Genomic DNA, 26,927 nt, shown 5'->3' with positions numbered 1-26,927 from the left:
ACTTCCTACTCTTGACATCATACTTTGGTTATGTAAAAGAATGAATTTGCTTTTAGGAAATGCTGTATACACTGTGATACACTTTTTCTCAGTCTTGAGTCTGTATATCAAATACACAGTGCAAGAATAATAACAAATATAGAAAAATGTTAACTTATAAGGAATCTGGGTAAAGATGAGATATGAATTCTTTGTACTAATTTTGCAGTTTGCCTGTAAGTGTGAGATTTTCTCAAAAGAAGTTTAAAAAAGTCAAAGTGAGCCAGAGCTGCTGGATTAGTCACCAGTGAATCAGTGAATATTTTCATTAACCTAGGAAGTATTTGTGTATGTTGTGCATGCTGACTTTAGGGGACATCATTCCCTTTCTATATTAACTTTTTTATTTAAAGCTCTTTGCCTAGAAAGACCAGTGTGCTGGTCCAGGAGATAGGTTATTCTTTCAGATCTGCAACTAATCTTTTGGAGAGCTCTTATGAAAATCACTGTCTCTGAGTCCCAGGTTACTCATGGGGTAATTTTGTAGAAAACTGAATAAGCTGACATTGTTGATTAGGTCTAGCAATTCTCCCCTCCCCCCATAAGTTTATTGGTACATTTTAGGTATACATTATAATCACATTCATCACTGGGAATTTGTACCTGTACATGATATACCTTGGTTCAGTTTGTTCCCATTCTTCCCTCCCTTCTGTCCCTCCACCCCTTCCTGTTTACAAAAGCCTTCTTTCCATTTTTTCCTTCTTTTCTTATATTTTTTTCCTTTCCCTACTCCACCCCCCCCCCCCACTTCCCCTTCCCCTTTGAACCTTTTCTTCCTATTTCACATTATCTGTTATACATTTTGCTCTTCATTTACACTTGCAGTTTCTCACACCAGAGAAACAATTCGGTATTTACACATGTGTGTCCTATTTATTTCACTTGCGAGTATGGCCTCAATGTGCATCCATTTAGCTATAACTAGCACAAAGAATCAACAACTGAATCTCAGCTCATTAATAAGCTTCTGCACAGCAAGAGAAACCACCAACAGAGTGAAGAGACAACCCACAATGTGGGAAAAAATTTTTACCAGCTATTCCTCAGACAAAGGTCTACTGTCTAGAATATATAAAGAACTTAAAAGAATCAGACCCCTCATTTTTTTTTTTTTTTTTGGTACCGGGGATCAAACTTGGGACCTTGTGCTTGCGAGGCAGCTGCTGGAACCACTGAGCTAAATCCCTGGCCCCAGACCCCCTAATTTAAAGACCCAATAAAAAAATGGGCGTCTGAAATGAGCAGACATTTCTCTGATGAAGAAGTAGAAGCAGCAAATAGACATACAAAAAAATATTCAGCATTGCTGGTCATTCGAGAGATGCAAATGAAAACAACACTGAGATTCCGCCTCACTCCAGGAAGAATGGCTGCTGTTAAGAAATCAGCTAGTAACAAATGCTGGTGGGATTGTGGGGGAAAAAGGAACCTTCCCAACTGTTGGTAGGGGTGTAGACTGGTGCAGCCACTGTGGAAATCAGTGTGGAGATTTCTCAAAAAACTAGGATTAGAAGTCCCATTTGACAGAACTATCCCCCTGCTGGGTGTCTTCCCAAAAGAATTAAAAGCATCATACCACAGTGATATATGTGTACCCATGTTCATTGTGGCAGTGTGTAGTAGCTGAATCTTGGAAACAGCCCAAATGCCCATCAACTGGAGACTAGATAAAGATGTGATATTTTAAAATAAAATGGAATATTACTCAGCCATAAAGAATGATTTTTTTTTTTAAGACAAGGTCTTGCTATGTAGTTCAGCCTGGCCTTGAACTCACAACAGTCCTCCTGCCTTGGCTTCCAGAGTGCTGCCATCACAGGCATGTACCACCACACCTGGCTGGCCTGGCAGTTCTGTGATGACGGCAGATACCGGCAGAACTCAGTGAAATGTTACTTTGTTTTCAATCACTTGAAAAATACCCAAGCCTTCTTCCACAAGTCCCTCGAAAAGGTCTGTGGAAATCAGCTAGAAGACACCGGTTAACCACTAACCAGCCCTTGCACCAGCAGTGCTCAGTTGTTCAGAGCACACTCTCTATAGTGTTTGGACCAGTACTCTCCTGGGTTGTGTTTTGGCCATTCAGTAGTTTCCCAGAGACTTCACTGTTTGTTTATTTTTTATTTTTTATTTTTTGGGTACTGGGGATCAAACTCGGGACCTTGCACTTTCGAGGCAGGTGGCAGAACCACTGAGCTAAATCCCTGGCCCTTACTGATGTTTTTAGTTCATCCTTTCTTTTAGTCATTTGGAGAGAAACTGTTATTGTTCTTAACTCTAAAAATTTTCATTTTTTCATATTTAGACTCTACTTTTAAAAACTGTAATTTGCTACTATGGCAGAGACTAACAGGCAGGTGGACTGTTTTCCTCTAGGAGTACAAAAGGATTTAGTGGATAAGCAGTTGAATAATAATAGTAATTATATGATCAGATAAGTCATGGCGGTAGTCAAATTTCAGGACAAAGAGTAAGATTTTAAGGCTTATGTATTAAAAATGGCTAGAATAGAAAATGTAGCAGGAGGGCCAGGGATTTAGCTCAGTGGTTTCGCCGCCGGCTGCGCAAGCGCAAGGACCCGAGTTCAATCCACAGTACCAAAAAAGAAAAGAAAATGTAGCTGGAAAGGTTCTTTGTTTTTTAACTTGTTAAATATAGTACTCTAAGAAAGAATATAGAGATAGAGAGGTACAGGTACTCTATAATATTCTGTTGATGAGGTAAATTGGTTTATTATTTTTTAGAGGTAACTTAATAAAATCTGTTAAAAACAAAAAGGATCGTGAGTTCTACTTAAATGAATTTGTCCTATAGAAATAGTAATAACAGCATTGTTTGTAAAAGTGAAAATTGAGAGATAATACTGATGTTCACTGTTAAGAGATAACATTAAAAAGTTATAGATGGGCATTGTGGTGCACACCTGTAATCCCAGCACTCAGGAGGCTGAAGGAGGAAGATCACTGTGAGTTCAAGGCCAGCCTGGGTTACATAGCAAGACTCTGTCTCCAAAAAAAAAAAAAGGTGTGTAAATATATGTGTGTGTGTGTGTATGTGTGTATATGTGTGTTTAATACATTATACAGTGGATTCTTTTTTTTTTTTTTTTTTGGTACCGGGGATTGAACTTGGGACTTTGCGCTTGCGCCGGAACCACTGAGCTAAATCCCCGGCCCTATACAGTGGATTCTTAAACAACACTCAAAAATAATGCAGGACTTTGTCAATGCTGATACATAATGGGCTTATTATTGCTATTTTTAAAACTTATATACATTTTTAAATGTTGTACTAAATTTAGATGCCTTTGGTTTTAGCTAACAAGTGACAGATTTCCCCGTATGGTTGCTAGGTTTGAGCTTATATAGAACCTAAACACTTTGTTAAAGTAATGGTTTTTCTTTTCACAGCTAGAGTTGGGAAGACATCACTGATTATGTCTCTGGTCAGTGAAGAATTTCCAGAAGAGGTGAACATTTTGATTTCTTTTCTATATTTATATTTTTAAAAGTATAGAAAAAATAAATTAAAAATGAAATGAACTCTACCTTTTTTCCATGTGCTTCCTTTTCAACAGTTATGACTTGTTAGAAGGCTCATATTAATTTATGGAAAATAGCTTAAGCAAGAACCAGATCTACATTCACCTGAGTCCTTTGTATTTACCCTTTGATGGGGTCTAGGAAATTCCTCATCTCTGTGCCTTAGTTGTCTCATCTGTAAAATTGGAGCTGAAAAGTATGTAGAGATCATCTCAGCTGTGTGAGCCTTCAAAAAAATAAAATTTACTCATAAAGTCAAAATATCAGAGATGATGAATGTTCTGTGAATTGACAGAGGGTGAAAGGTCTGGATCCCCATTTGCCTTCTGCCTGACACTGCCTAGTCTTGGAGGTATTTTTGTCGAAACCAATAGAGTTCTAACACACATATTTGAAAACCTTTAATATTATCTACTTGCCTCCTTTTACAGATGAAGAAACAAATTTATTCTATCTCAGAGAATTGTTGTGGGTCTCAGATAAGATGTGCTTAATGATAGTGAAATGCCACTAAAAATCAGCTTTTTTTTTATGACTAGCAGTGCATTTATTTATGATTTGGAAGTTCTAGGCTGGGCATGGTGGATTATGCCTGTAATCCTAGCACTTGGGAGGCTGAGGCAGGAGGATTGCCATGAGTTTGAGGTCAGCCTGAATTACATAGTGAGTCTGAGGCCAGCCTAAACTACATAATGAGACCTTGGCTCAAAAAAAAAAAAAATGAAAGGGCCGGGGGTGTAGCTCAGTAGCGCTGTGCCTGCCTGGCAAGTACAAGGTCCTGAGTTCGATCTCCAGTACTGGGAAAAAAAAAAAAAGAAAGAAAATAAGTTTCAGTGTGAGGGGATGCTGGCGGAATCTTTACTTAAACTTAGAGTATTGTTATGGGGCATGGGATCAGTGCAATGGATGAAAATGATTTGTATTTTCTCTTTTTTTTTACATAGTACTATTAGTGTTGCAGTATCATGGTTTGTCTTTTTTTCTTTTCCTTTCTTTTTTGAGACAGAGTCTCACTTTGTAGTTGAGGCTGACTGTGTAGCCCAGGCTTCAGGCTGGCCTTGAACTTGTGGCAGTACACCTGCCTCAGCCTCCTAAGTGCTGAGATTACAAGTATGCACCACCATGTCCTGCTTGCATGTAACCTTTCTTTACTCTTGTTTAGATAGGAATATCTGTATAATTTCATCATCCATATAGAAATTTGATACCATGTGGTAGTGTTTTGTTTAGATTTGGGGTTTTTGATTTTATTTTGTGCTGGAAACTGAACACAGGGTCTTGCACATAGTAAGCATGTGCTTTACCACTAAGCTGAACCCGCCATGTGGTAGTGTTTTCAACGTTCACAACTATCATATACTCATCACTCATTGTTTCTCTTGCCTTTTTTTCCTTTAAGGTAGTTAAATGAGCAATTACTTAATTTGAGAAATGAAGTATAGTTTCATAAATGGTTGGAATCATTAACATTAATTTATAATCACTTGGGCTGTTATACCTAACAGTATCCTAAAATATTTTAACTTAGTTTAAAATTGTTTTAGTATAGCTCCTCTGGTCTGCATAAGGATTATTTTTTTCTGGTATCGGCAATTGAACTCAGAACCTTGCACTTGCCAGGCAGGTGTGGTGCTGTTTGAGCTATATCCTCGGCCCTGGGTAAGGGTATTTTGTTTTGTTTTCTTCTGAGTTTTTTACATGTCTTCTTTTTTTTTGGTACCAGGGTTTGAACTCAAGACCTTGTGCTTGCAAGGCAGGCGCAGTGACACTGAGCTAAATCCTTGGCCCTCTTCTGAGTTTTTTGAGACAGGGTCTTACTGTGTAGTATTGAACTCACAAGGATCCTCCTGCCTCAGCCTCCTGAGTTTGGGTTTTATAGGCATGCACCGCCATGCCTGGCAAGGGCCTTTTAATTAATCAAAAAATCATCTAGTTTCCCTGAAAAATAGTTATTAAACATAAGGCTTATGTAGTTATCTTATAGAAGAAACTAGTTTTGATAATTTATTGTTTTATTTGAAAAATGTTTTGTTTTGTTTGTTGGCTTTTGAGGTGCTGGGACCTAGCCCCGGGCCTGTACATACTAGGCAAATGCTCTACAGCTGGGCTAAACTCCCAGCCTTGGAAGATTGTTTTGGAATTAACCTAGCCCCTCATTTCTAGAGTATCTTAAGCTTTCAAGAAGACAGAATAAAAATGTGTTTTAAAAACCTAATGTTTGGGCTGGGGATTTAGCTCAGTGGTGCTGCCACCTGCCTGACAAGTGCAAGGTCCTGAGTTTGATCCCCGGTACCAAAAAACAAACCTCACTAAAAATCTGATGTTTGAAACACCAAATAAAAATAAGAATTGTCTTAGTCTGTGATAGACCTGAAGTATCTTTAAGGTATCTTCTGTCTACACAGGTTGAAAGGCACGTGTTTTTTTAAAGAGAGAAAAATATTTTTGTTTTTGTTTATTGATTGTTAAAGGTTTTATTGTACAGCTTTAATATGTATTTGTTTTTGTGGCAAAGCACAAAAATAAGCGTTTAAAAGTACAGCAAGTATGGGCTGGGGATTTAGCTCAGTGGTTCCACCAGCTGCCTCGAAAGCACAAGGTCCCAAGTTCAATCCCAGGTACCAAAAAAAAAAAAAGTACAGCCAGTATGATAAAAACAAAATTAGGCAAAAATTAAAGAATGGCAAGTACTGTAAGGACAAGTATGGGCAAGAGGCGCTGATACAGATACATTTACATGACCTGTTAAGTTTGATTGATAATATCCAAATGCTTTTCTTTTTCTATGTTTGTTTGTAAACGAAGGTTCCCCCTCGGGCAGAAGAAATCACCATTCCGGCTGATGTCACCCCTGAGAGAGTCCCAACACACATTGTGGATTACTCAGGTAATAGGTGAGCTCTGTAGGTGAAGCTCTAAGGTTAAAAAGTCATGAAAACAGGGCCAGGGATTTAGCTCAGTGGTTTCGCCGCCTGCTGCGCAAGCGCAAGGACCCGAGTTCGATCCCTGGTACCAAAAAAAAAAAGTCATGAAAACAGACTTTTTGTTTTGTTTTTTGAGACAGGATCTTGCTACATATTCCAGGCTGGTTTTGAACTCACTATGTGGCACAGGCTGGTCTTGAACTCATAGCATTCCTCCTGTCTCAGCCTCCTGAGTGCTAGGATTACTGGCATGTGCTGCCAACACCTAGCTTTTGAAAACAAATTCTTCCTAAGCATTTAAAAATGTTCAGGGAGGGCCAGGGATGTAGCTCAGTGGTACAGTACCTACCTGGCAAGAATGAGGCCCTGAGTTCAATTCCCAGTACCAAAAAAAATGTTCAGAGAGAGATGGCCCTTACTCTATCATAGTATGTGATCCTTTTCTATCCTGTTTCATTTATATCTCTCTACCTACCCCCACCCAAAGCCTCCATCTGATAGTTCTCTGTCCTTAAATACTAAATTGGGTTCCATAATAATGAAAAGTAAGGAGAATGGTAAGTAGTGTGTAAGTCATCATCCTTCTGGAATTGTCTTTGCAGAGAGAAGGTCTGGGTCAGTTCTATTATCAGGCACTCAGGCATACTCTTACAGAGTTAGAAAAAGTTGTGAGTTTAAGAATTTGGCTGGGGGGCCAGGGATTTAGCTCAGTGGTTTTGCCACCTGCTGCGCAAGTGCAAAGACCCAAGTTCGATCCCTGGTACTAAAAAAAAAAAAAAAAGAATTTGGGTGGGCATGGTGGTGCATGCCTGCTGAGGCAAGGTTACTGCAGGTTTGAGGCCATCCTAGGCTACATAGTGAGTTCAAGGCCAGGCTGATCTACATAGTGAGACCCTGTCTCAAAAAACTGGGAAAAAACCCCTCTAAGTTTATTCTTTAATTTTTAACTTTAATTTGTTACTATATAATTAAAACAGTTATTAGGTTATGTTAGGTAGGAAGCACATGTGTATTGCTTTAGTAATTATTCTTTTTTGGTACTGGAGATTGAACTCGGAACCTTGTACTTGTACTTTTTTTGTTTTGAGGTAAATAAAAATGTTATCTTTTTTAGACTTAACTACTAGAAGGTTAACAGTTACATATGTGGCTTACATTGCTTGTCTGTTGGACAGTAAGTACTATCCTAGGAGCTGAGGGAGAGTGACTGTCTTCTGCCTCAATAAGTCTTATAACTAGTTTTACTTACAAAATTATTCTTTTTTTTGGTACCGGGAATTGAACTCGGGACCTTGGCAGACAGGTGGCAGAACCACTGAGCTAAATCCCCGGCTCGAAATTATTCTTTTTTAGTACATGTAGCCACAAAGATTTACTTCAGTTTTAGTCTTAGAGCCTTAACCTGTTACTTAACATATGAAAAGATATTGAAGATATGACCAGTTATTTAGCATAGTACAAAATACCACTGGTAGGCCAGGGATTTAGCTCAGTGGCATCTCGCCTGCCTTGCAAATGCAAGGTTCTGAGTTCGATCTCCGGATCCAGAAAAAAAAACAAACCACTGAACGCATATGTGATACTAGTTTATATTTGAGAAATAATAGGCCTACTGGGGGGATGTCAACAGGTAAGCTAACTGAGGTGACCTAAATTAATACCTCAGTAACTGCTTCACTCTTCATTTCTTTGTTGCCTCCTCTGATTCTGTCATGCTTATCCTTTGTGCCTGTGGGCCTCTGGAAGACAGTTCTGGCTCGAGATAGGTGCTAGAGAAGGAGGGAGTTCTGGATTCTTCAGTGTCATGTACAGTTTTGCTTCTGGGCCTTGGTTATTATTATGCCTACCTGCTATCTAGATCTTTATTCTCATTTGGCCTTATGGCTCCTGTGTGTATAGACTCTTTGTCTGAACTTCTGACTCTGAAGCACTCAGTTTTCGATCTTGAGTTGCTGATCTTTTTTGGCTGACCTTTCTCATTCTGGTTCAGATGCTGGCCTAGATTTATCACACAGTGGCTCTGCTCTCCTGTGTCTGAGTTATCCTCTTGTAGTCTTGTCTTTCATTGCTAGCCAGTTTCCTTCCTTATCATAGTACAACTTGATCTTCCCTGGCTTGCCTTCTGTCTTAGCCACCTAGCCTGATGCTAACCTCCAAGTCATTTTGACGGATGTTAGATGGGTGGGGTATAGATTTTAGCTTGACTGTTAGTCTTATGAAAGTGTTTAAAATATGAAATACTGACTTTTTGTCATTTGTAGAAGCAGAACAGAGTGATGAACAACTTCATCAAGAAATATCACAGGTGAGTTTAAAAACATGGTAGAGAGGTTTGGTGGGAAAAAGTGATTTTTTTTAACCTATTTTTTAAATATTCTCACCAAGAATTTTAATTCTTTGTTGTAATTGCTGATTTTGTGTATATATTTTTCCTGTAAGTTGTAACTTCTTTTTTTTTTTTTTTAAGTTCTTTTATTGGTACATTTTAGGTATACAATTTGTTTACATTTATCATTGTGTGAGTTGTGACTTTTTTTTTTTTTTTCCTGGTAACTTCTTGGGAATATTTTTCTGTTATGAGGCAAGTTTTTTTTTTTCCAAATTTATTTTTCTTTTGGCCTGAATATATTAGCTAGTTGGTAATTAAATGTTACTGTTTATATTTTTATTTTAAAATGGCATTAATTTGTTAATTTTTCTTCTAGGCTAATGTCATCTGCATAGTTTATGCTGTTAACAACAAACATTCTATTGATAAGGTATGAATGTCTGACTTTTTCTTACTATAGCTAGTTAAATTTTAATGCAGTACTTTCAAAATTGATTCTCAATTTAGAATTTTAAGGATCTAAGGACAGTATTTTTTGAAAAAGATCTGCATCATGACTTAGCTCTTGTTAATTTTGTTTTAGGTAACAAGTCGATGGATTCCTCTCATAAATGAAAGAACAGATAAAGACAGCAGGTATTTTTTCTGTCTCAAACATTATATTGAAAAATTTCAAGTTTACAGACAAGGTGCAAGAAATAGTAATGAACATCTGTAAACCCTTCTCTTAGATCCACCAGTTAAAATTCAGCCACATTTGCTTTGTCTATCAGTTTGTTTCTCTGTTCACCCACCTCCGTGCACATATCTCTTTTGGGAAGAATCATTTGAAACTGCACATATATTTGAGAGCAAAGCAAGATACAGAGCTGTGATACTGTAATGATTCAAAATTATAGACACATTAAATATTATGAGCATGTTACATTTGTGTTTCTCAAATTGCAGGTTGAAAGTGTCACTTTTACCATGTACGTTCCACTTATATTGTGTGTCCTGCCCCCCCTTTTCTTTTTGTGATACTAGGGATCAAAGCCAGGGCTTTGCACACTTGTACATGTTAGACTAGAGCTCTACCGCAGAGCTGTGCTCCTAGTCTGCCTCTCTCTTAAGATCCCCCCTTAATGGACTGTGGCATATTGATTGCTCATAGCGTGATAGGGAAAAAGCAAGAGGCCGTGCATTCTCTACTTTTCTGAGCAGAATAGTAGCTTTGGGGATAAATTTTTTAAGTCAAAATGGAAACAGCCAGCCAGATAGGGTGGCATAATCCCAGCATTTGGGAGGCTGAGGCAAGACTGCTACAAGTTCAAGATCAGCCTGGGCTGCAGAGTAAGTTCAAGGCCAGCCTGACACCCTGTCTCAAAAAAACACAACAAAAAACCAGAGGCCATAAAAGTGGAAGGTTTCTGTGTAATTGCTAGGGATGGTGGCATATACTTATAAGACCAGTACTTGAGAAGCTGAGGCAAGAGAATTGCCATGTGTTTTGAGGTCAGCCCCAGTTATGTAGTAAGAGTGTCAAAAAGAAGCAAAACGTTTTCTTTACAGTGTTACTTATTTGATTGGACATACATTATTTATGAAGCATTTGAGACTGTTTAAGTGTTAGGAAAATCAGGCTATTATTAGTCATATATATTTGGTCCTTTGCTTGATTTTTTACATTTCTTTTTTAATTGGGCATTTTTGTGCTTTGAAACTCTGAAGATCTGGTTCTGAATAGATGAGGGTGATCATTGACCCTCATTGGAGAGACTTTATGACTGTGATGGCATTAAATGTGCTGTGCCTTGCAGCCCTGATGACTTCTCCTTTTTGTGGTTTTAAACGCTGAAGTGATTTCCTGACAAAGTGGGAAGGGAGCACTGGGCCTTCTAAAGCTGTTCTGGCCAATGCAGTAGCCTCTAACCAGTTGTGGCAATTTTTTTTTTTTGGTACTGGGTATCGAACTCAGGACCTTGGACTTGCGAGGCAGGCAGCACAACCACTGAGCTAAATCCTTGGCCCTTGTGGCAATTTAAATTAAATAAAATTAAAAAATAAGACTAAAATTTCATTTCTTCTAGCACACTTAGCCCCATTTCAAGGCCCTGAGAGGTCCATGTGGCCAGTAGCTACAGAAGCAGCCAGTGCAGATGAAGAGCATTCCCAGCAGCCTAGAATGTCCTGATGGGCATTGCTGCCTATAGTCCAGTATCCATGTGCTCCTGACATCTGCCCTTCGTTTTTTTTTGGTACCAGGGATTGAACTCAGGTCCTTGAGCTTGCGCAGCAGGCTTTGAAGCCACTGAGCTAAATCCCCGGCCCTGCCCTTCTTGTTTGAGCCATTTCCCTCCATATCCAGAGAGACTCTTCAGAGAAAGCACTTTTGCCTGGACCTATCAAGCACCAGCCGTGTCCACTGAATTGAACATTTTTTGTCGTGGCTTCCTAAAATGCTATGGCTAGTTTAAGTGGTGCTTTTAGTACCCTTTGGAAGTGGCTTTTGTTGCTAGGAATCTAATTTAGCATTCACAGGTATGACTGTGGTCCATAGTCATGGGTGTGGCCATCCCTAGACTATTAGTTTTCTCTTTTTGAATTATATGAGCATACTTATTTTTCTGATTTTGAATACCCTGAGGTGTGGCATATTTTTTATTATATAGACCTTACACTTTCCAGTAACTTGTTACCTGGCCCTCATACCTTCAATTTACATCTGTTACATATGTATCCTTCCTTGGTACTACTGTATCTTGGGCCATTGTCACAGTGGTTTGTTGTTGTTTTAAGAGGGTCTCACTCACTGTGTAGAGCCAAACCGCTGGCACCACACCTTGATAACACAGTGGTTCTTTTTTTTTTTGGTACCGGGGATCGAACTCAGGTCCTTGTGCTTGCGCAGCAGGTGGTGAAACCACCAAGCTAAATCCCCGGCCCAACACAGTGGTTCTTAATCGGGAATGTATATCATTATTACCCGAGACATTAAAAAATATGCTTTTGTCCTACCCTAGAATTTTAGAATCAGTAATATTTATTTATTTTTGAGACAAAGTTGCTATGGAGTTCAGGCTGGGCTTAAACTCACTATGTAGCTCAGGCTGGCCTCAAACTCACAGCGATCCTCCTGCCTCAGTCTCCCTGAGTGCTAGTCTTACAGGCTTGTTCCACTACACCCAGCATAAGCCTCAGACTGGTTTTTTTTGTTGTTTTGTTTTGTTTTTATTGATTTTTTGTTTTTTTGGTTCCGGGTTCGAACTTGGGTCCTTATGCTTGCGAGGCACACAGCGGAACCACTGAGCTAATTCCCTGGCCCTTTATTGTTTTTTTGAGACAGGGTTTCCCTATATGGTTCAGGGTGGACCTAAACTCACTATGTAGCCCACGCTGGCCTCAAACTTGTGGTAATCCTCTCTTCCTGCCTCGCCTCCCAAGTGCTGGGATTATAGGTGTGTGCCGCCATGCCTGGTTCAGTAATTTTTTCGGGGGGGGGGGGGGATGGGGAGTAGGGGGAGGTCAAACTCAGAACCTTGTGCTTGCCAGGCATGCGAAGTGCCTCTGAGCTAAATCCCTGGCCCTGGCCCAGTAATTTTTTTTTTTTTTTTTTTTTGCTACCAGGGGTCAAACTCAGGACCTTGAGCTTGTGAGGCAGGTGCGGTGCCACTGTGCTAAATCCCTGGCCCAGGTCCAGTAATTGGACACATTTTTTTTTTTTTTTTTAGTGATACTGGGAATTGAACTCGGGTCCTTGCGCTTGCACAGCAGGCAGCAAAACCACTGAGCTAAATCCCTGGCCCCACATTTTTTTTTTTAACTCCATGAGTTATTCTTTTTTGTCCTGTCCCCCCCTAGTACTGGGAATTGAACTCAGGACCTTCCGCTTGCCAGGCAGTCATGGTGCCACTGAGCTAAATCCCCGGCTCTGAGTTATTCTAATATATACCTTTTATTATAAACCACTACAGTTTTGGAAATCCTCTGGCTCTGTGGGGAGTCTACATTTGGCTGATATAATGAGTCAGTCCTTTTAAGCATAATGGTATTATAGGGGTAAACTAAGTGCTGCAAGTGTTTCTGTTGCAGCCTAGAGTCCAGTAAGTCCTTGCTCTCCCTCCAAGCTGTCCTTTAGGGTTCACAAGAACTCTCCTCTGCTAGGCCCATTTCATTTCTCACAGGCCTCTCAGATTTCACTTATTTAAAGCAAAGTCCTTAATTACCTTCCTACCCCACCACCACCCAGAAACAACAGAACCCCTCAGTTTTCTGTCTTTGGAAATCTACCCACTTTGTCTAGCCAAAAACCTGCATGCTTTTTGATTTTTGCTTTTCCTTTAGATTCTGTGTCTAATCTGTCAGATACTCCTGTGAGTTTATTCCTAAAATAGATCTCTCATCCAAATATTTTCTCTCCATCTTCACTGTCATTGCTCTAATCCAAGCATCACTTTAGAAAAATCTTTGTTTGTTTGTTTTTTAGAGACAGTGTCTTGGTTTGTAGTTCAGGCTGGCTCTGAACTCACTATGTATCCCAGTATACATGGGCCAGACAATAAGATCAACAGGAATATTATGAATATAGCCAACAGATGTTTCCACCAGGAAGAGCTGATACCTCTGCTTATGACCATTTACATTAAAACCCATAGTTTTTACTGTAGCTTTTAGTCCTTATGTGTCTGGCTTTTGATTCTTTCTCCAGCCCCATTTTAGACTTCTTTCCCTCCACTGGTTTCTTCCTATTCTGGCTTTTTCTAGTTCTTTGGCCCCACCAGGATGGTTTTTTTCAATCTGGGCCCTAAGCACATGCTGTGCCTTCTTCCCAGTCAGTTCTTCCCTGTTCTTCACATGGCAGATTCTATCATGTCCTTTACTCCTTGGCTCAAATGACACCTTCTCAGAGAGCTTTTCTCTGATTACTCTTTATAATTAATTCCCTCTCCTAATTCTACCCAGTATCTCCTCTTCACTTCCTTCATAACAGTGACTGAGTTGGAAATTGTTTATTGACTTATTAATCACTTTTGTTTTTCACTATTAGAATGAGGAGAGACCTTCTTTGTCTTGTATCCCTAATACTTAGAATCTGAATATGAAGCTTATAGGTGTTCAATAAATATGTGTTGAATAAACAAGTGAACTTGCTATCTAGGGGCCTTGACCTGACCATAGTAGAGATATGGTGAGATTAAATAAATGCTTTTTAGTTAGAATGTAAATCAAAACATAGATCTAATGCCTTTCCTTATTACAATGTGTCCTATTTATTTTAGGCTGCCTTTGATACTGGTTGGGAACAAATCTGATCTTGTGGAATATAGTAGTATGGAGACCATCCTTCCAATTATGAATCAGTATACAGAAATAGAAACCTGTGTGGAGGTATGACTCATCATTTGATTTGGAAACTTATTAGTGGTGAATTCTCACTAAATTGAGGTTTTGAATAGGAGGGGAATCATATAGATTGTAATAAATTTTGTGGTTTTTTGGAAGTGATGTAAATCAGATAAAACTTAGAGTTGTCTTCTAAGCTCTTTGTAAGCATTCATATTATGATGTCCACAAAGGATAATTGCATTTTTAAATTTTTTTAAGGAATGTTATTGTTACTGTATATTAACAGTCAAAAATTGTTAAAATTGCCAGGGATTTAGCTCAGTGGTTTTGCTGCCTGCCCCACAAGCTCAAGGTCCCGAGTTCGATCCCTGGTACCAAAAAAAAATTGTTAAAGTTGATTGTGGAGAATATAAAATTTTACACTTTATTTTTCAGTGTTCAGCAAAAAATCTGAAGAACATATCAGAGCTCTTTTATTATGCACAGAAAGCTGTACTTCATCCTACAGGCCCACTGTACTGCCCAGAGGACAAGGAGGTAACTTTCACACTGTTTATAGGGACTAGAATGTAGAGAGAGAAACTCTAGTAATGGTGGCTTTTAGTAGCTCTTACATATTTTTTTTTTTTTTGGTACCGGGGATCGAACTTGGGTCCTTGCACTTGTGCAGCAGGCGGCGAAACCACTGAGCTAAATCCCCGGCCCAGCTCTTACATATTTTTGTAAAGATTAAGCTCCCAAAATTGAAATTTATTGCTTAAGAAATTGTTACATTTTCTAAGTACTTTTCTTCCATGAAATTCACATTAAATGCACAAGATGCTTTCAGGTTAAATATTATTTTAGGAAATTCCATTAAAGCAAACAGAAGAATTGGCAAAAAAAATCCAAATATTTAGCTAATGATCTACTTACTTTACTATTTATTTTTCATTCGTTAATTTTATTGGTACATTTTAGGTATATAATATGCTGACATTCATTATTGGGAATTTGTACCTTTACAGAATATATCTTGGGCTACTTACTTTGCTATTGCAGAATCTACAAACTTAAAAACACTCAAGGGCTGGGGATTTAGCTCAGTGGTTCTGCCGCCTGCCTCGCAAGTGCAAGGTCCCAAGTTTGATCCCCACTACTAAAAAAAAAAATTTGTTTTTTGTTTTTGGTGCTGGGATTAAACCCAGGACCTTGTACATGCTAAGCATACACTCTTTCACAGAGCTATACCCCTAGCCCTTGTATAGTTTTTGGACATGTGTACAATATGTAATAAACGTTTTTTCCCCCCAATAAGTTTTTTGGTATTTTTTTGTATTTTAGGTATAAAATACAGTTACATTCATCATTGGGATCTTGTACCATTACATGAGTATCTTGGTTCTTATTTTTTCCCCCTTCCCCTGCCCTCCCTTCACCCCCTCCACCCTTCCCTATTTGCAAAGACTTTGTTTCTGTTTTTTTTCCTTTTCTCATATTTTTTCTTTTCCCTTCTTTCCTTTCCCCTACCCTTCCCGCTTCCCCTGCTCCTTTAGAGACCTTTTCTTTCTATTACATAATATCAATTGTACATTTTTAAAATTACAATATCAAGATCTAGGAGACATTACCACAGATTTTATAGAATTTAAGAGGATATAGAAAGCATATTACAAAAATCTTTTTTGAAATAAATTTGACAACTTCTAAGAAGTACCTTGGAAGACAAATTAATGAAACTAACTCTGGAGGAAATATAAAATTTGAATAGCATCTATTAAAGAAAGTATATTCCTAGCTTGGAAACCTACCTATATGACAACAACAGGCTCATATGCATTTTAAATGAAATATTTAAAGCAGAAAAAAGGAACACTTCTCCCCTCATTTTGGGAAATTAACATTGTGCTAATACTAAAACTGGATAAAGATTATTGAAGAAAAAGGTATGAACATAGAAATGTTTTTTTCCTTTTTTTTGGTACTGGGGATCGAACTCGGGTCCTTGTGCTTGCGCAGCAGGTGGCGAAACCACTGAGCTAAATCCCCGGCCCATAGATAGAAATTTGTTTAACAAAACAAACTATTAGAAGTCAGATCTGGCAGTATGTAGAAAGTGGTTTTATTATAGGGATGGCAGTGTTGGTTCAGCATTGGAAGATCCACCCCCAAAAGTCATCCTTTTAACAGAGGAAAGGAAAAAGCCATATGATCCTGTCACTAGTTGGAGAAAAAGTATTGGACTAAATTCCACAGCATTTCATGATGAAAGCTATCAGGAGACTAGAAGTAGAACAGAACATTCTCAACAGATCAAAGACATGTACTCCATACTTCCAGCAAAAACGCCTTATATAAATGGAGATGATTCAGTGCTTTCTCCCTAAGGTGGGGAACGAGGACAGATAAGACTACTCTTCATCTGTCCATTAAACTTTGAAACATAGGCCCAAACCAAAATAGTCTGGCTATAAAAATAAACAAATAGCATAGGATTGGCAAGGTAGAAGTAAAATCTTTATATGTAGATGAATGATCATCTACAGAGAAAATACTAAGAAATCTCCAGGAGCCCCTAGAACTTGTATTTGAATTTAGCAGGATTAGAAAACACAAGGTATATATAAAAGTTCAGGTCTATGTATACGTGCTATAAATGAAGAATTGGATATTGAAATTTAAAAGTTATGTAGGAGTACAAAGGACCTTGAAAAGTAAAAAGAAAAAGAAAAAAAAACAGTGTTGGAAGACATTTAGTACCTAATTTTAAGATTTCCTCTAAAGCTACAGTAATCAAGGCAGTGTTGGTGTAAGGAAAGACATATAGATCATTGGAATAAAACAGAATCTAGAAATAGAACCACACATATACGGTCCACTGAGTTTTGAAAGGTTATTTAACATTAACATTTTATAGAATATAAACTCTATTCAAGAGCCGAGGAAAAGATAGTGTTTTCAGCAAATGGCACTAGAACACCTGGTATCCATATAAAAAAAATTAACCTCAACCCTTTATTTCCATATATAAAAATAACTTGAAAGGATCTATGAACCTAAATATGAAAGACTAAAACTTTAAGAAGAAATTATAAGGGAAAATGTTTATGAATTTAGGGTAGGCAAGAATTTCCTAGGATATAAAAAACATGATGTATAAAAGAAAAAAATTGATAAATGAAGATTCCATCAAAATTTAGAACTTTGGGGGCCCACGATTTAGCTCAGTGGTCCCGCTGCCTGCTTTGCAAGCGCAAGGATCCGAGTTTGATCCCTGGTACCAAAAAAAAAAAAATTAGAACTTTAAATGACATCGTTAAGAAAATGAAAAGTGGTCCTTAAACAGACCATATTTATAATGCATATAACCTATGACCAGAATATATAAAGAACTCTTACAGCTCATTAATAGTTAACCCAATTAAAAAGACACAAGAAGATGACAAATAGCTAGTACAGCACAAGGAAAGGTGTGCAACACTAGAATCAGAAAAATACTAATCAGTACAATAACAAGATTGAATTATACACTCATTAGGGAGATGAAGTTAAAAGTTTTGAAAGAACAAATGTCAGCTTAGGTGTGAACCAGTTAGAACTTTCTAATACTGCTAATGTGAATGTAAAATGATAAAATCATTTTAGAAAACAATATAGAAATTTCTTGTATTACTGTTAAGAACCAACAGTCCTGTTCTTAAGTTTTTACTTGAGAGGAATGAAAACACATGTTCACAATAGATTTGTACATACAAGTTGAGTGTCCCTTATCTGAAATTCTTGGGACCAGAGTGTTTTAGATTTTCGTTTGAAATCCACTTGATCTGCAAAGAGGATAGCTACTCTGGCTTTTTTTTTTGGGTTCCTGTCACATGGAGTATTGTTTTCCACCCTTTAACTTTCAGACTGTGAGTTTCTTTTTTAATTAAATGTGTTTCTTGAATGCAGCATATTGTTGGATCTTGCTTCTTGACCTATTCTGCCAGTCTGTTTCTTTTGATTGGTGAATTGAGACCATTAATATTTGTTTTTGTTTTTGTTTTTTTTTGGTACCAGGGATCGAACTTGGGTCCTTGCGCTTACGAGGCAGGTGGAAGAACCACTGAGCTAAATCGCTGGCCCCATGAGACCATTAACATTGATGGTTATAACATGTACTAAAGTTAATATCTAAAATTTAAGAATATTTTGCCATAGACTTAAAAAAAAACTGACTACATTTTTTAGATATAACTGACATACCCATAAAATGTACCTCTTTAAAGTATACAATCCAGTGGGTTTTTTGGTAAATTCATGAAGTTGTATAATCACTATCTTAATTCCAGAACATTTCATCACCCCTGAAAGATACCCTGTATCAGTTAGTCCCCAAACCCACCCTACCCTAACCCCTGATGACCACTGATCTACTTTCTACCTTTAAGGTTTTGTCTCTCCCAGACATTTCATAACAATGGAATCATTTAGTATGTGGCCTTTTGTTTGGCTTCTTTCACTTAGCATGATGTTTTCAAGGTTCATCTATGCTGTGGCATGTATCAGTTGCATTTCTTGTTTTGTTTTGGGTACTGGGGATCGAACTCGGGTCCTTGCGCTTGCGCAGCGGGTGGCAAAACCACTGAGCTAAATCCCCAGCCCCTCAGCCGTTTATTTTTGTTTTTGATCATCCTAGTAGATGTAGTTGGTATCTCATTGTGATTTTGATTTGCATTACCTTGATGGCTAATGATGTTGAGAATTTTTTCATGTGCTTATTGGCCATTTGTATCTTCTTTGGAAAAGTATGTACTGTATTTTATTCAAATCCTTTGCCTCTTCCCACCCCTCTTTGTTGTACTGGGGAATCCAACCCTTGGGTGCTCTGCTACTGACCGACATCTGCAGCCCTTTTTATTTTATTTATTTATTTTATTATTTTAAATTTTTATTTATTTATTTTGGGGTGTTTTTTTTGGTACCAGGGATCAAACTCAGGACCTTGTGCTTGGGAGGCAGGTGGCAGAACCACTGAGCTAAATCTCCGACCCTATTTTGTTTTTTTGAGGCAGGGTCTCCCTATGTAGTTCAGGCCGGCCCTTAACTCACTATGTAGCCCAGGCTGGCCTCAAACTCACTCATGTAGATACTCATGCCTCAGGCTCTCAAGTGCTGGGATTATAGGTGGGGACCACCGTGCCTGGCTTCTCAGCCCTTTTTAAAACCTTATTTTGAGGCAGGACCTTGCTGGTTGCCTGCTTCAGCCTCCTAAGTAACTGGTATAAGTGTACACTACCGGGCCCAAGTAATTTACTTTCAGTTGAGTATTTCCCAGATTTGCCTCATAAAAGTCAGTAAGTGTGCTTGTTAACAATTACATTCCATTCTGATTCAACCAGATGCTGTATTTTATAATCAAGGAAATTTGGAAAATATTTTTGTACTAAAGGGTTTTACCTCTGAGAGGTTAACCTAATAGTACTTTAAATACCTGTTAGTATTCTCAATTCTTTAATTGCTGCTTTGTTTCAGGCCTATTATTAGTTCTGCTAATCTGCTAATCCCTTGACCCTTCCCCTAGTCCCACAAGCATAAAGCATCTACCATCTGTTACTCATTTCTTAGATGCACTTGACTGATAGGTAAAATTTTCCATTTTACTGCTGGGGATTTAGCTTAGTCGTTTCGAGGCTCACAAGTGCAAAGACCCGAGTTCGATCCCTGGTACCAAAAAGATTTAAAAATAAAAGATTCTGGTATAAGGATAGACTTAAAGCTTGTACATGCATAAAACAATGTATAGCCTAAAATTGAAATTTTTTTTTTTTTTGTGCTGGGGATCGAACTTGGGTCCTTGAGCTTGCAAGGTAGGTGGGGGAACCACTGAGCTAAATCCCCGGCCCTGGAATCTTCTCTTTAAATAATAATAAGCTTATAACAGATTTGAGGTAGAATCATCAAAAAAATTATTCAAATTGAAAACCTGAACTGTACATGTTTCCAGCGATGATGAACTCTGTGACCTATGTTGTTTGTAGCTTACCTAATAATGAAAAAGATGTGACTATTACATAATAGTAATGCTTACTAGGTGAGGCTTTAGTTTATTCATACACAAAAAATTTTATTACTGTAGAAGTTGTTTACAGTTTTATTGAGGTAGATACTTAATACTTTTTAATTGTCATTTTTTGGTGTGTATTTTAAGTGGTTAACACTTTAAAAATGACATTGAGCCAACATCTTAGAGCACTTTAGCTTCCAATGTATCTCAAGCTTTGATGACAGATGCATCACTATTTATTTTTTCTTAAAGTTTTTTTTTGGTACCGGGGATCAAACTCACGACCTTGCTTTTTTGAGGCAGGCGTTGGAACCACTGAGAACCCCTGGCCTGCTTAAATTATTTTTTAATATAGCCTTTCATTATGTGAGGAAAATCACTTCCATAAAATAGAAAGTTATTTTTAGGTTCTGTTGTGTATATTGTTCTAGCCGTTTATACTTTTGGGAACAGTTAGATTATTATATAACAGATTTTAAAGAGAGGCTAAAATATGCTAATGTAATCTGTATTAATCTTGAATGTCTAATGTGAGAATCACATTTATAAAAGCAATATATTACCATTTATTTAAAAAATAAGTGACCCATGATTTTAGATGTTAGATGTTAAATGTTTAGATGTTAAATTTTAGATTTAGATGTCTTAGTACTGTACTCTTCTTTTTTTTACTTTTTTCATTTTATGAAAAAATGAAACAACTTCATAACAATAATAACAGTGGTCAATATATTGTGTATTATCTTCAGAGTAGTTACTCAGGGCACAAGACATAAATCAAAAAGATTCTTATTAAAAAGAAACCATTTGTGCCGGGGATTTAGCTCAGTGGTTTCGCCTCCTGCCGCACAAGCTCAAGGACTGGATTTTGATCCCCGGTACCAAAAAAAAAACCAACCCATTTATTGGGAAATGAGAAGAAAATGTTTAAATGAGAAAAGGAGTGGGGATGGGGGAAGGAAAGAAAGGACAAGGGAAAAAAAGAGAATGGAAGGAAAAAATGGGGAGGGGAAGAGGGGTTGAAGGGAGGGGAGGGCAATGGGAAAAAAATGAAGCAAGATATATCATGTACAGGTACAAATTCCCTGTGATGAATGTTATCGTGTATATCTAAAATGTACCAATAAAACTTTTAAAACGCAAAAAATAAGAAAGAGCAAATAATGCTAAACTTTCTTTTCAGTGAACTAAAATAAACTATTAATATAAGTGAAAGTAATTAGCATACATATATTTTTTAAGTTTTTTCCAGTACCAGGAATCAAACTCAGGACCTTGTGCTTGCCAAGCAGGTGTGGTGCCACTGAGCTACATCCTTTTTAAAACAATGGAGTATATAATTTGGAGAAGTGTTTGAACTTCTCCCTATTTATTTCTCATCTGTTTTGCTCTTTATTTGGATATATATTTTATGTTTCACATATGAGAGAAGCCATGTGGGCCGGGGATTTAGCTCAGTAGTGCTGCCACCTGCCTTGCAAGCACAAAGTTCTGAATTCGATCCCCAGTACCAAATAATAATAATAATAATAATAATAATAATAATAATAATAGAAACCATGTGATATTTGAGCCTGTGTCTCTGACTTATGTCACTTAATATGTTCTCAAATTGCATCCATTTGCCTATGAATGCCTCAAGTTTATCTTTCTTTATATCAGTGTAGTACTCTGTTGTGTATAAATGCCACATTTTCCTTATCCACTCATCTGTTGATGGACATATGTGCTGTTTCTGAGTTCTAGCTATTATGAATTGTGTTCTTATAAACATGAGTGTGCTAGCGCCTGCCTGGCAAACTCAGTGCCTTGAGTTCAATTCCCGGTACGAACAAAAGAAAACAAAACAAAACGTGGTGTGCGTGTATCCCAGTAATATAATGACTTTTAACTCCTGGGAAGATACCTAGAAGGGAGATAGCTGGGTCAGCACTTACTGCTCTTATACAGGTAGCCCTAGCCTAGTCTAAATAGTTGAATATTTTTCTTATATCATTCTCATCTCTGTATAATCTTACAATTTTTTTTTCCTCATTTTGTAAAATTGTTCTCCCAGGAACTCATTTAAAACAAAATAAAAAGTTTTATTTCCTTTACTGTTTTTGAAATAATTTCTTTTCGGCATTTCAGTTTGGGAGTGTGATCAAAGCTGCCATCGTTAACATTTTGCTCTGGGTAACCATACAGCTGAAATTCTAGGTTAATTATTATATATTTTCTCATTTTGCCATCTCATTTCTCTTGATTGGGATAGGTCTATAAGAGATAACACTTCAGGTTTAAACTTCAAGGATCATCTTGAAAATCTTTTTTTTGTATTATGTGGTATTAGGGGTCAAACCCAGGAATTCGCACATGCTAGGCAAAAACGCTTTACAATGAGCTACATTCCTAGCCACTGAAAGTTTTTTCATTCTCAAAATTGTTGGCAGTGATTATCCTGTACTCTTATAAAATGAGAAGCATGTAGGCAAATAGTCAGATATTCTATCCTCTATATATCCTAAAATAATTAAGCTATTAAAATATATCCTCGACAACATTACTTATAAAAGTTTTACAAAGTGTCAAAAGGGAAACAAGAAGGAAGATATAACATGCACAGGTACAAATTTCCAATGATGAATGTGATCATAATGTATACCTAAAATGTACCAATAAAGTTAATAAAAAAAAAACCCACAACCCTGTTTAAGGTGACATAGTCAGCTGGGCGGTGGTGGTGGTGATGGAAGAAGATAGAGAAGTTGTTTCTAATGCTTTTACTGTAATGTAACACACAGGGTCTTCATTAAATAACTAGTCTTTCTTAGTTTTGTTTTTTCTTTTGTGACAGATAAAACCTTATTAAAGTATCTCAACATTCCTTGAACACTAAAAAAAAAAAAAAGTGTCCAAAGGCAAAGTTTTCTTTAAAAATGTAAATCTTATAATAGAAAATTAAAGTTTTTTCCTTTTTTTTTTTTTTTTTTTTTTGAGACAGGACTGTGTAGTTCAGGTTGACCTTGAACTCATTAAGTAACCCAGGCTGGCCTTGAACTCAGTGATCCTCCTGCCTCAGCCTCCAGAGTGCTGAGATTACAGATGTGAGCTACCATACCTGGTGTTTTACACTTATTAACCAGTGATATTTTGCTGCCTATTTATGAATAAGCACATTTTATTTTAATTTTATTCGGTACTGGAGATCGAACTCGGGACCTTGAGCTTGCAAGGCAAACATGATGCCACTGAGCTAAATCCCCGGCCCTATAAGCACATTTTATATCCCAGTTTAAGATATAGGGAACAGATCAAAACACTGGGTTCCAGTCTCTTACCAGAAGTCTGCTGTGAGGAGGAAAGCTTTTAGTAATTTTATAGATCAGTTCAAATTCTTTATGCTAGCTGAAGAAATAAAACATAACGTCTTAAAGTGACTAGCAGAATGAATCTCTTCAAATGATCCAAATGATCAATTACTTTTTTGTCCATCCTCACAGGATTCATGGTCATGAAGGGAGAGTTTAAACATGCCAAATATCAGTTCAAGTCAGTATTGTCTTGTTTATTTAAAAAGATGAGTGTAAAAGTAAATGGCTTTGCTTTAGTTCGTTTTTCATGTTGGCTGTATTAGATGTTATTGGAAAACAATTGGAATTATTCCTGGCATTACTAATGAAAATTATATTTTAAAGTCCTACTTTAATTAAAACAGTCGTTTCTTTTCTTAATGACTTATAGATGAAACCAGCCTGTATAAAAGCCCTTACTCGTATATTTAAAATCTCTGATCAAGATAATGATGGTACACTCAATGATGCTGAACTCAACTTCTTTCAGGTAGCTGTCTTCAGTTTCAGACATTTGTATCTCTTTGTTCTTTGCTGATAAAAGCTATAAAAAATTTTAAAAAGCTATAAAAGTTTATTATCTTAACAACATGTTGATAAAGGTTTATTTCTTTCATGTAAAAGTATCTTTTATATCAAGCTATTTAAGCCTTAGGATATTAAAAAACTCTCTTATCCTGTGCATTAAAGGGACTCTGATAGTTTCATTTCATGGTATATAATAAGTGTATTAAGGATGAATTAAAGTCTGAACTCTGAATCATTTTGCTTTTTTGGTTTTGTATAACATAGCCACACAAAGAACCTTATGTTTTAGAGGCAGGATGGGGGGGGTTGGGAAATTTTTTCTAAGTATGACAGTTTTTACTTAATACAAAGTAGAGGCTGTCTGAATTTAGAATTTGTTTCTTCTGGTTGTGACTGATTTGATTTAATGTTGCTTTGTAGATTATTACTATATATTTTTGATTTTACTGTTGGTGGATTTTAAAATTTATCTTTGTGTCTTTTTGCTAGAGGATTTGTTTCAACACTCCATTAGCTCCTCAGGCTCTGGAAGATGTCAAGAATGTAGTCAGAAAACACATCAGTGATGGTGTGGCTGACAGTGGATTGACATTGAAAGGTAGGTGACTAGTGTTTTTCTGCCCCTTTGAACTTAATATTTTTGAAATTTGGCAATAGATAAGTCTTTATAACATTATTTATACTTTAAAGAAATGTTAGTATTTACTAACAAACCTAAAGTCTAACTTGAATAATTAAAGAGTTTACTGTCAGTATAAATTAGAGGTAGGAAAATTGGTTGGACCTCAGGGATGCCCTCCATCTGAGGGAACGAGATGTCTAGAACAAAACAAATGTATCTTAAAATCCTTCCTTCTAAAAAAAAATCTTCAAACAAATTATTTTTAGGGAATTTTGTCTGAGTCAAATTTACCAAGTATAGAATGTGCTCTGTTGAATATATTGCAGACAGCCACAGTAAAATAAGAAATGAAATTGAAATTGAGAATTTTCCACTGTAAAAATAAGATCAGCCATCTGTAAAACATTTTCATATCATAAAACTTGGTGAACATCAGTGTAGTCCCTGTAATTTTGGCCCTTTCATCTTGTACTTGCTAAATTGGGTGTTTATGTGAAACAACTGAAATGAACTGTCTTTCATTGAAGCACTTGTGAACTTTTTTTGTCTTCATGATGAGAGCTAATGTATATATTTTCACAAATGTAGCTCTTGCTGTTATATGTAATTTTTTTCTGTGTGACTGACTCTTTGCCCTTCACATCAGCTGTATTTACTGGTTTGCTTTATTTCAGGTTTTCTCTTTTTACACACACTTTTTATTCAGAGAGGGAGACACGAAACTACTTGGACTGTACTTCGACAATTTGGTTATGATGATGATCTAGATTTGACACCTGAATATTTATTCCCCATGTATGTACCTTTGGTTTTCTAATTGATTTCACTTACCAAGTGTTAAGTTATGTTTAGCATAGGTAGGTAGGCTGCAAGCTGCTCAGGAATAATTTAGAATTACAAGCAAAAATTTGTAGCAGAAAGCCAAGTGTGGTTGTGCATGCCTGTAATCCAGCACTCGGTAGGCTGAGCAGGAGGTCTGCCATGAGTTCAAGTCCAGCCTGAACTATACAGCAAGGCCCTGTCTCAAAAAAAAAAAAAAGGGTAGCAGAGTTTCTAAGCCTCGGCACTACATTTTAGACCAGATAATTCTTTGTTGTAGAGCCTTTCGTGTGCATTATGTGATGTATAGTATATCCTTAGATGTTAGTAACACCTCCTCTGGTTTTTTGTCTTTTTTTTTTTGTTTTGGTACTGGAGATCAAACTCAGGACCTTGCGCTTGGGATGCAGGCACAGTGCCACTGAGCTAAATCCCCGGCCCTCCTCTGCTTTTGACAACCAAAAATGTCTCCAGAAACTGCCAAATGTCCCTTAGAAAGCAAAATCATCCACAGTTGAAAACCACTGATTTATAGCATGGCTCAGTGTTTTCTTCTCATGGAGAATACAGGTACCTTTTTTTTGGGGGGGGTACTGGAGATCGAACTCGGGTCCTTGCGCTTGCAAGGCAGGCAGTGAAACCACTGAGCTAACTAAATCCCCGGCCCCTAGGTATCCTTTTGTAAAAAAATCACTTTACAAAAGAAGGAGAAAAAGAAATGCAAAGTAAGCTTGTTCTTGGAATCAAGAGGTCAGAATTATGTTGGTTAGCATTTTTACTTGCTTTTTTTTTTTTTTTGGTACTGGGAATTGAACTTAGAGCCTCATATTTGCCAGGCAGGCATTGTGCTGCTGAGCTACATTCCTGGCCCAGCGTTTTCCCTTTCTTTCATCAGGTTCTTTAGTTTTATAGATTGATATTAGCTCAGGATAAAATAAGTATTTTTCCTAGATAACTTGCCTGTCTGTGCTTATTTTTCTTTAATAATGCTATTTATGTTGTTTTAAAAATCCTCGGTACCAAAATAAATAAAAATTTAAAAAAATAAAATAAAAAAGGACCCGCCTGGTACCACCCCACATAGAAGACTGCCTTTTTGCATGCTATTTCTTCTCTACCCTGAGGAAGCAGGCTTCTCATGGATTCTAACTTCCCAAGATCTGGCCTTGGAGTCTTCTTCCTCCCTTTGTCAGTGCCACATCACCTTCCTGGTGTCCTTTTGAATTTTGAGTAGCACCTCCAGCTGTCTAGGTAATGGTTCAGAAAGACTTAATTGTTTTCTCCTCCCCCATCATTAAGGAAGCAGAGTATTTTCTGATTAGATTCCTATTCCATTCATCAGTTCTAAGTTGGAACTTTGGTTGTCTAAGGTACTAAATCTTGGCTCAAGTTAATTTTCTGGTTTTTTGGGGGTTTTTTGGTACCGGGGATCACACTCGGAT

The 26,927-nt window shown here is 37.3% G+C and overlaps 1 protein-coding gene across 12 annotated transcripts in view; it reads left to right on the top strand.

The window, feature by feature from the left end:
* Rhot1 (ras homolog family member T1) overlaps positions 1-26,927 on the top strand; it is a 74,986-nt gene that overhangs the window by 12,450 nt on the left and 35,609 nt on the right. For 8 of the 12 annotated variants that reach the window (XM_087191923.1, XM_087191919.1, XM_087191913.1 and 5 more), the window contains exons 2-11: positions 3,453-3,511; positions 6,390-6,471; positions 8,770-8,813; positions 9,214-9,267; positions 9,421-9,473; positions 14,096-14,204; positions 14,598-14,699; positions 23,908-24,006; positions 24,534-24,642; positions 25,341-25,461. In XM_087191923.1, the coding sequence (XP_087048049.1) occupies positions 3,453-3,511; positions 6,390-6,471; positions 8,770-8,813; positions 9,214-9,267; positions 9,421-9,473; positions 14,096-14,204; positions 14,598-14,699; positions 23,908-24,006; positions 24,534-24,642; positions 25,341-25,461 (832 nt within the window). Of the gene's footprint in view, positions 1-3,452; positions 3,512-6,389; positions 6,479-8,769; positions 8,814-9,213; positions 9,268-9,420; positions 9,474-14,095; positions 14,205-14,597; positions 14,700-23,907; positions 24,007-24,533; positions 24,643-25,340; positions 25,462-26,927 lie in introns of all 12 variants that reach the window. The other 4 variants (XM_087191917.1, XM_087191924.1, XM_087191915.1 and 1 more) reach the window with 3 other exon arrangements.

Source organism: Heterocephalus glaber, unplaced genomic scaffold (genome assembly GCF_053883595.1).
Source record: "Heterocephalus glaber isolate CG9 unplaced genomic scaffold, H.glaber_assembly_v1.0 deba00001564, whole genome shotgun sequence".
NCBI classification, from domain to species: domain Eukaryota; kingdom Metazoa; phylum Chordata; class Mammalia; order Rodentia; family Bathyergidae; genus Heterocephalus; species Heterocephalus glaber.
The sequence above is the reverse complement of the archived record's forward strand: the minus strand, read 5'-3'. Positions and strand labels throughout refer to the sequence as shown.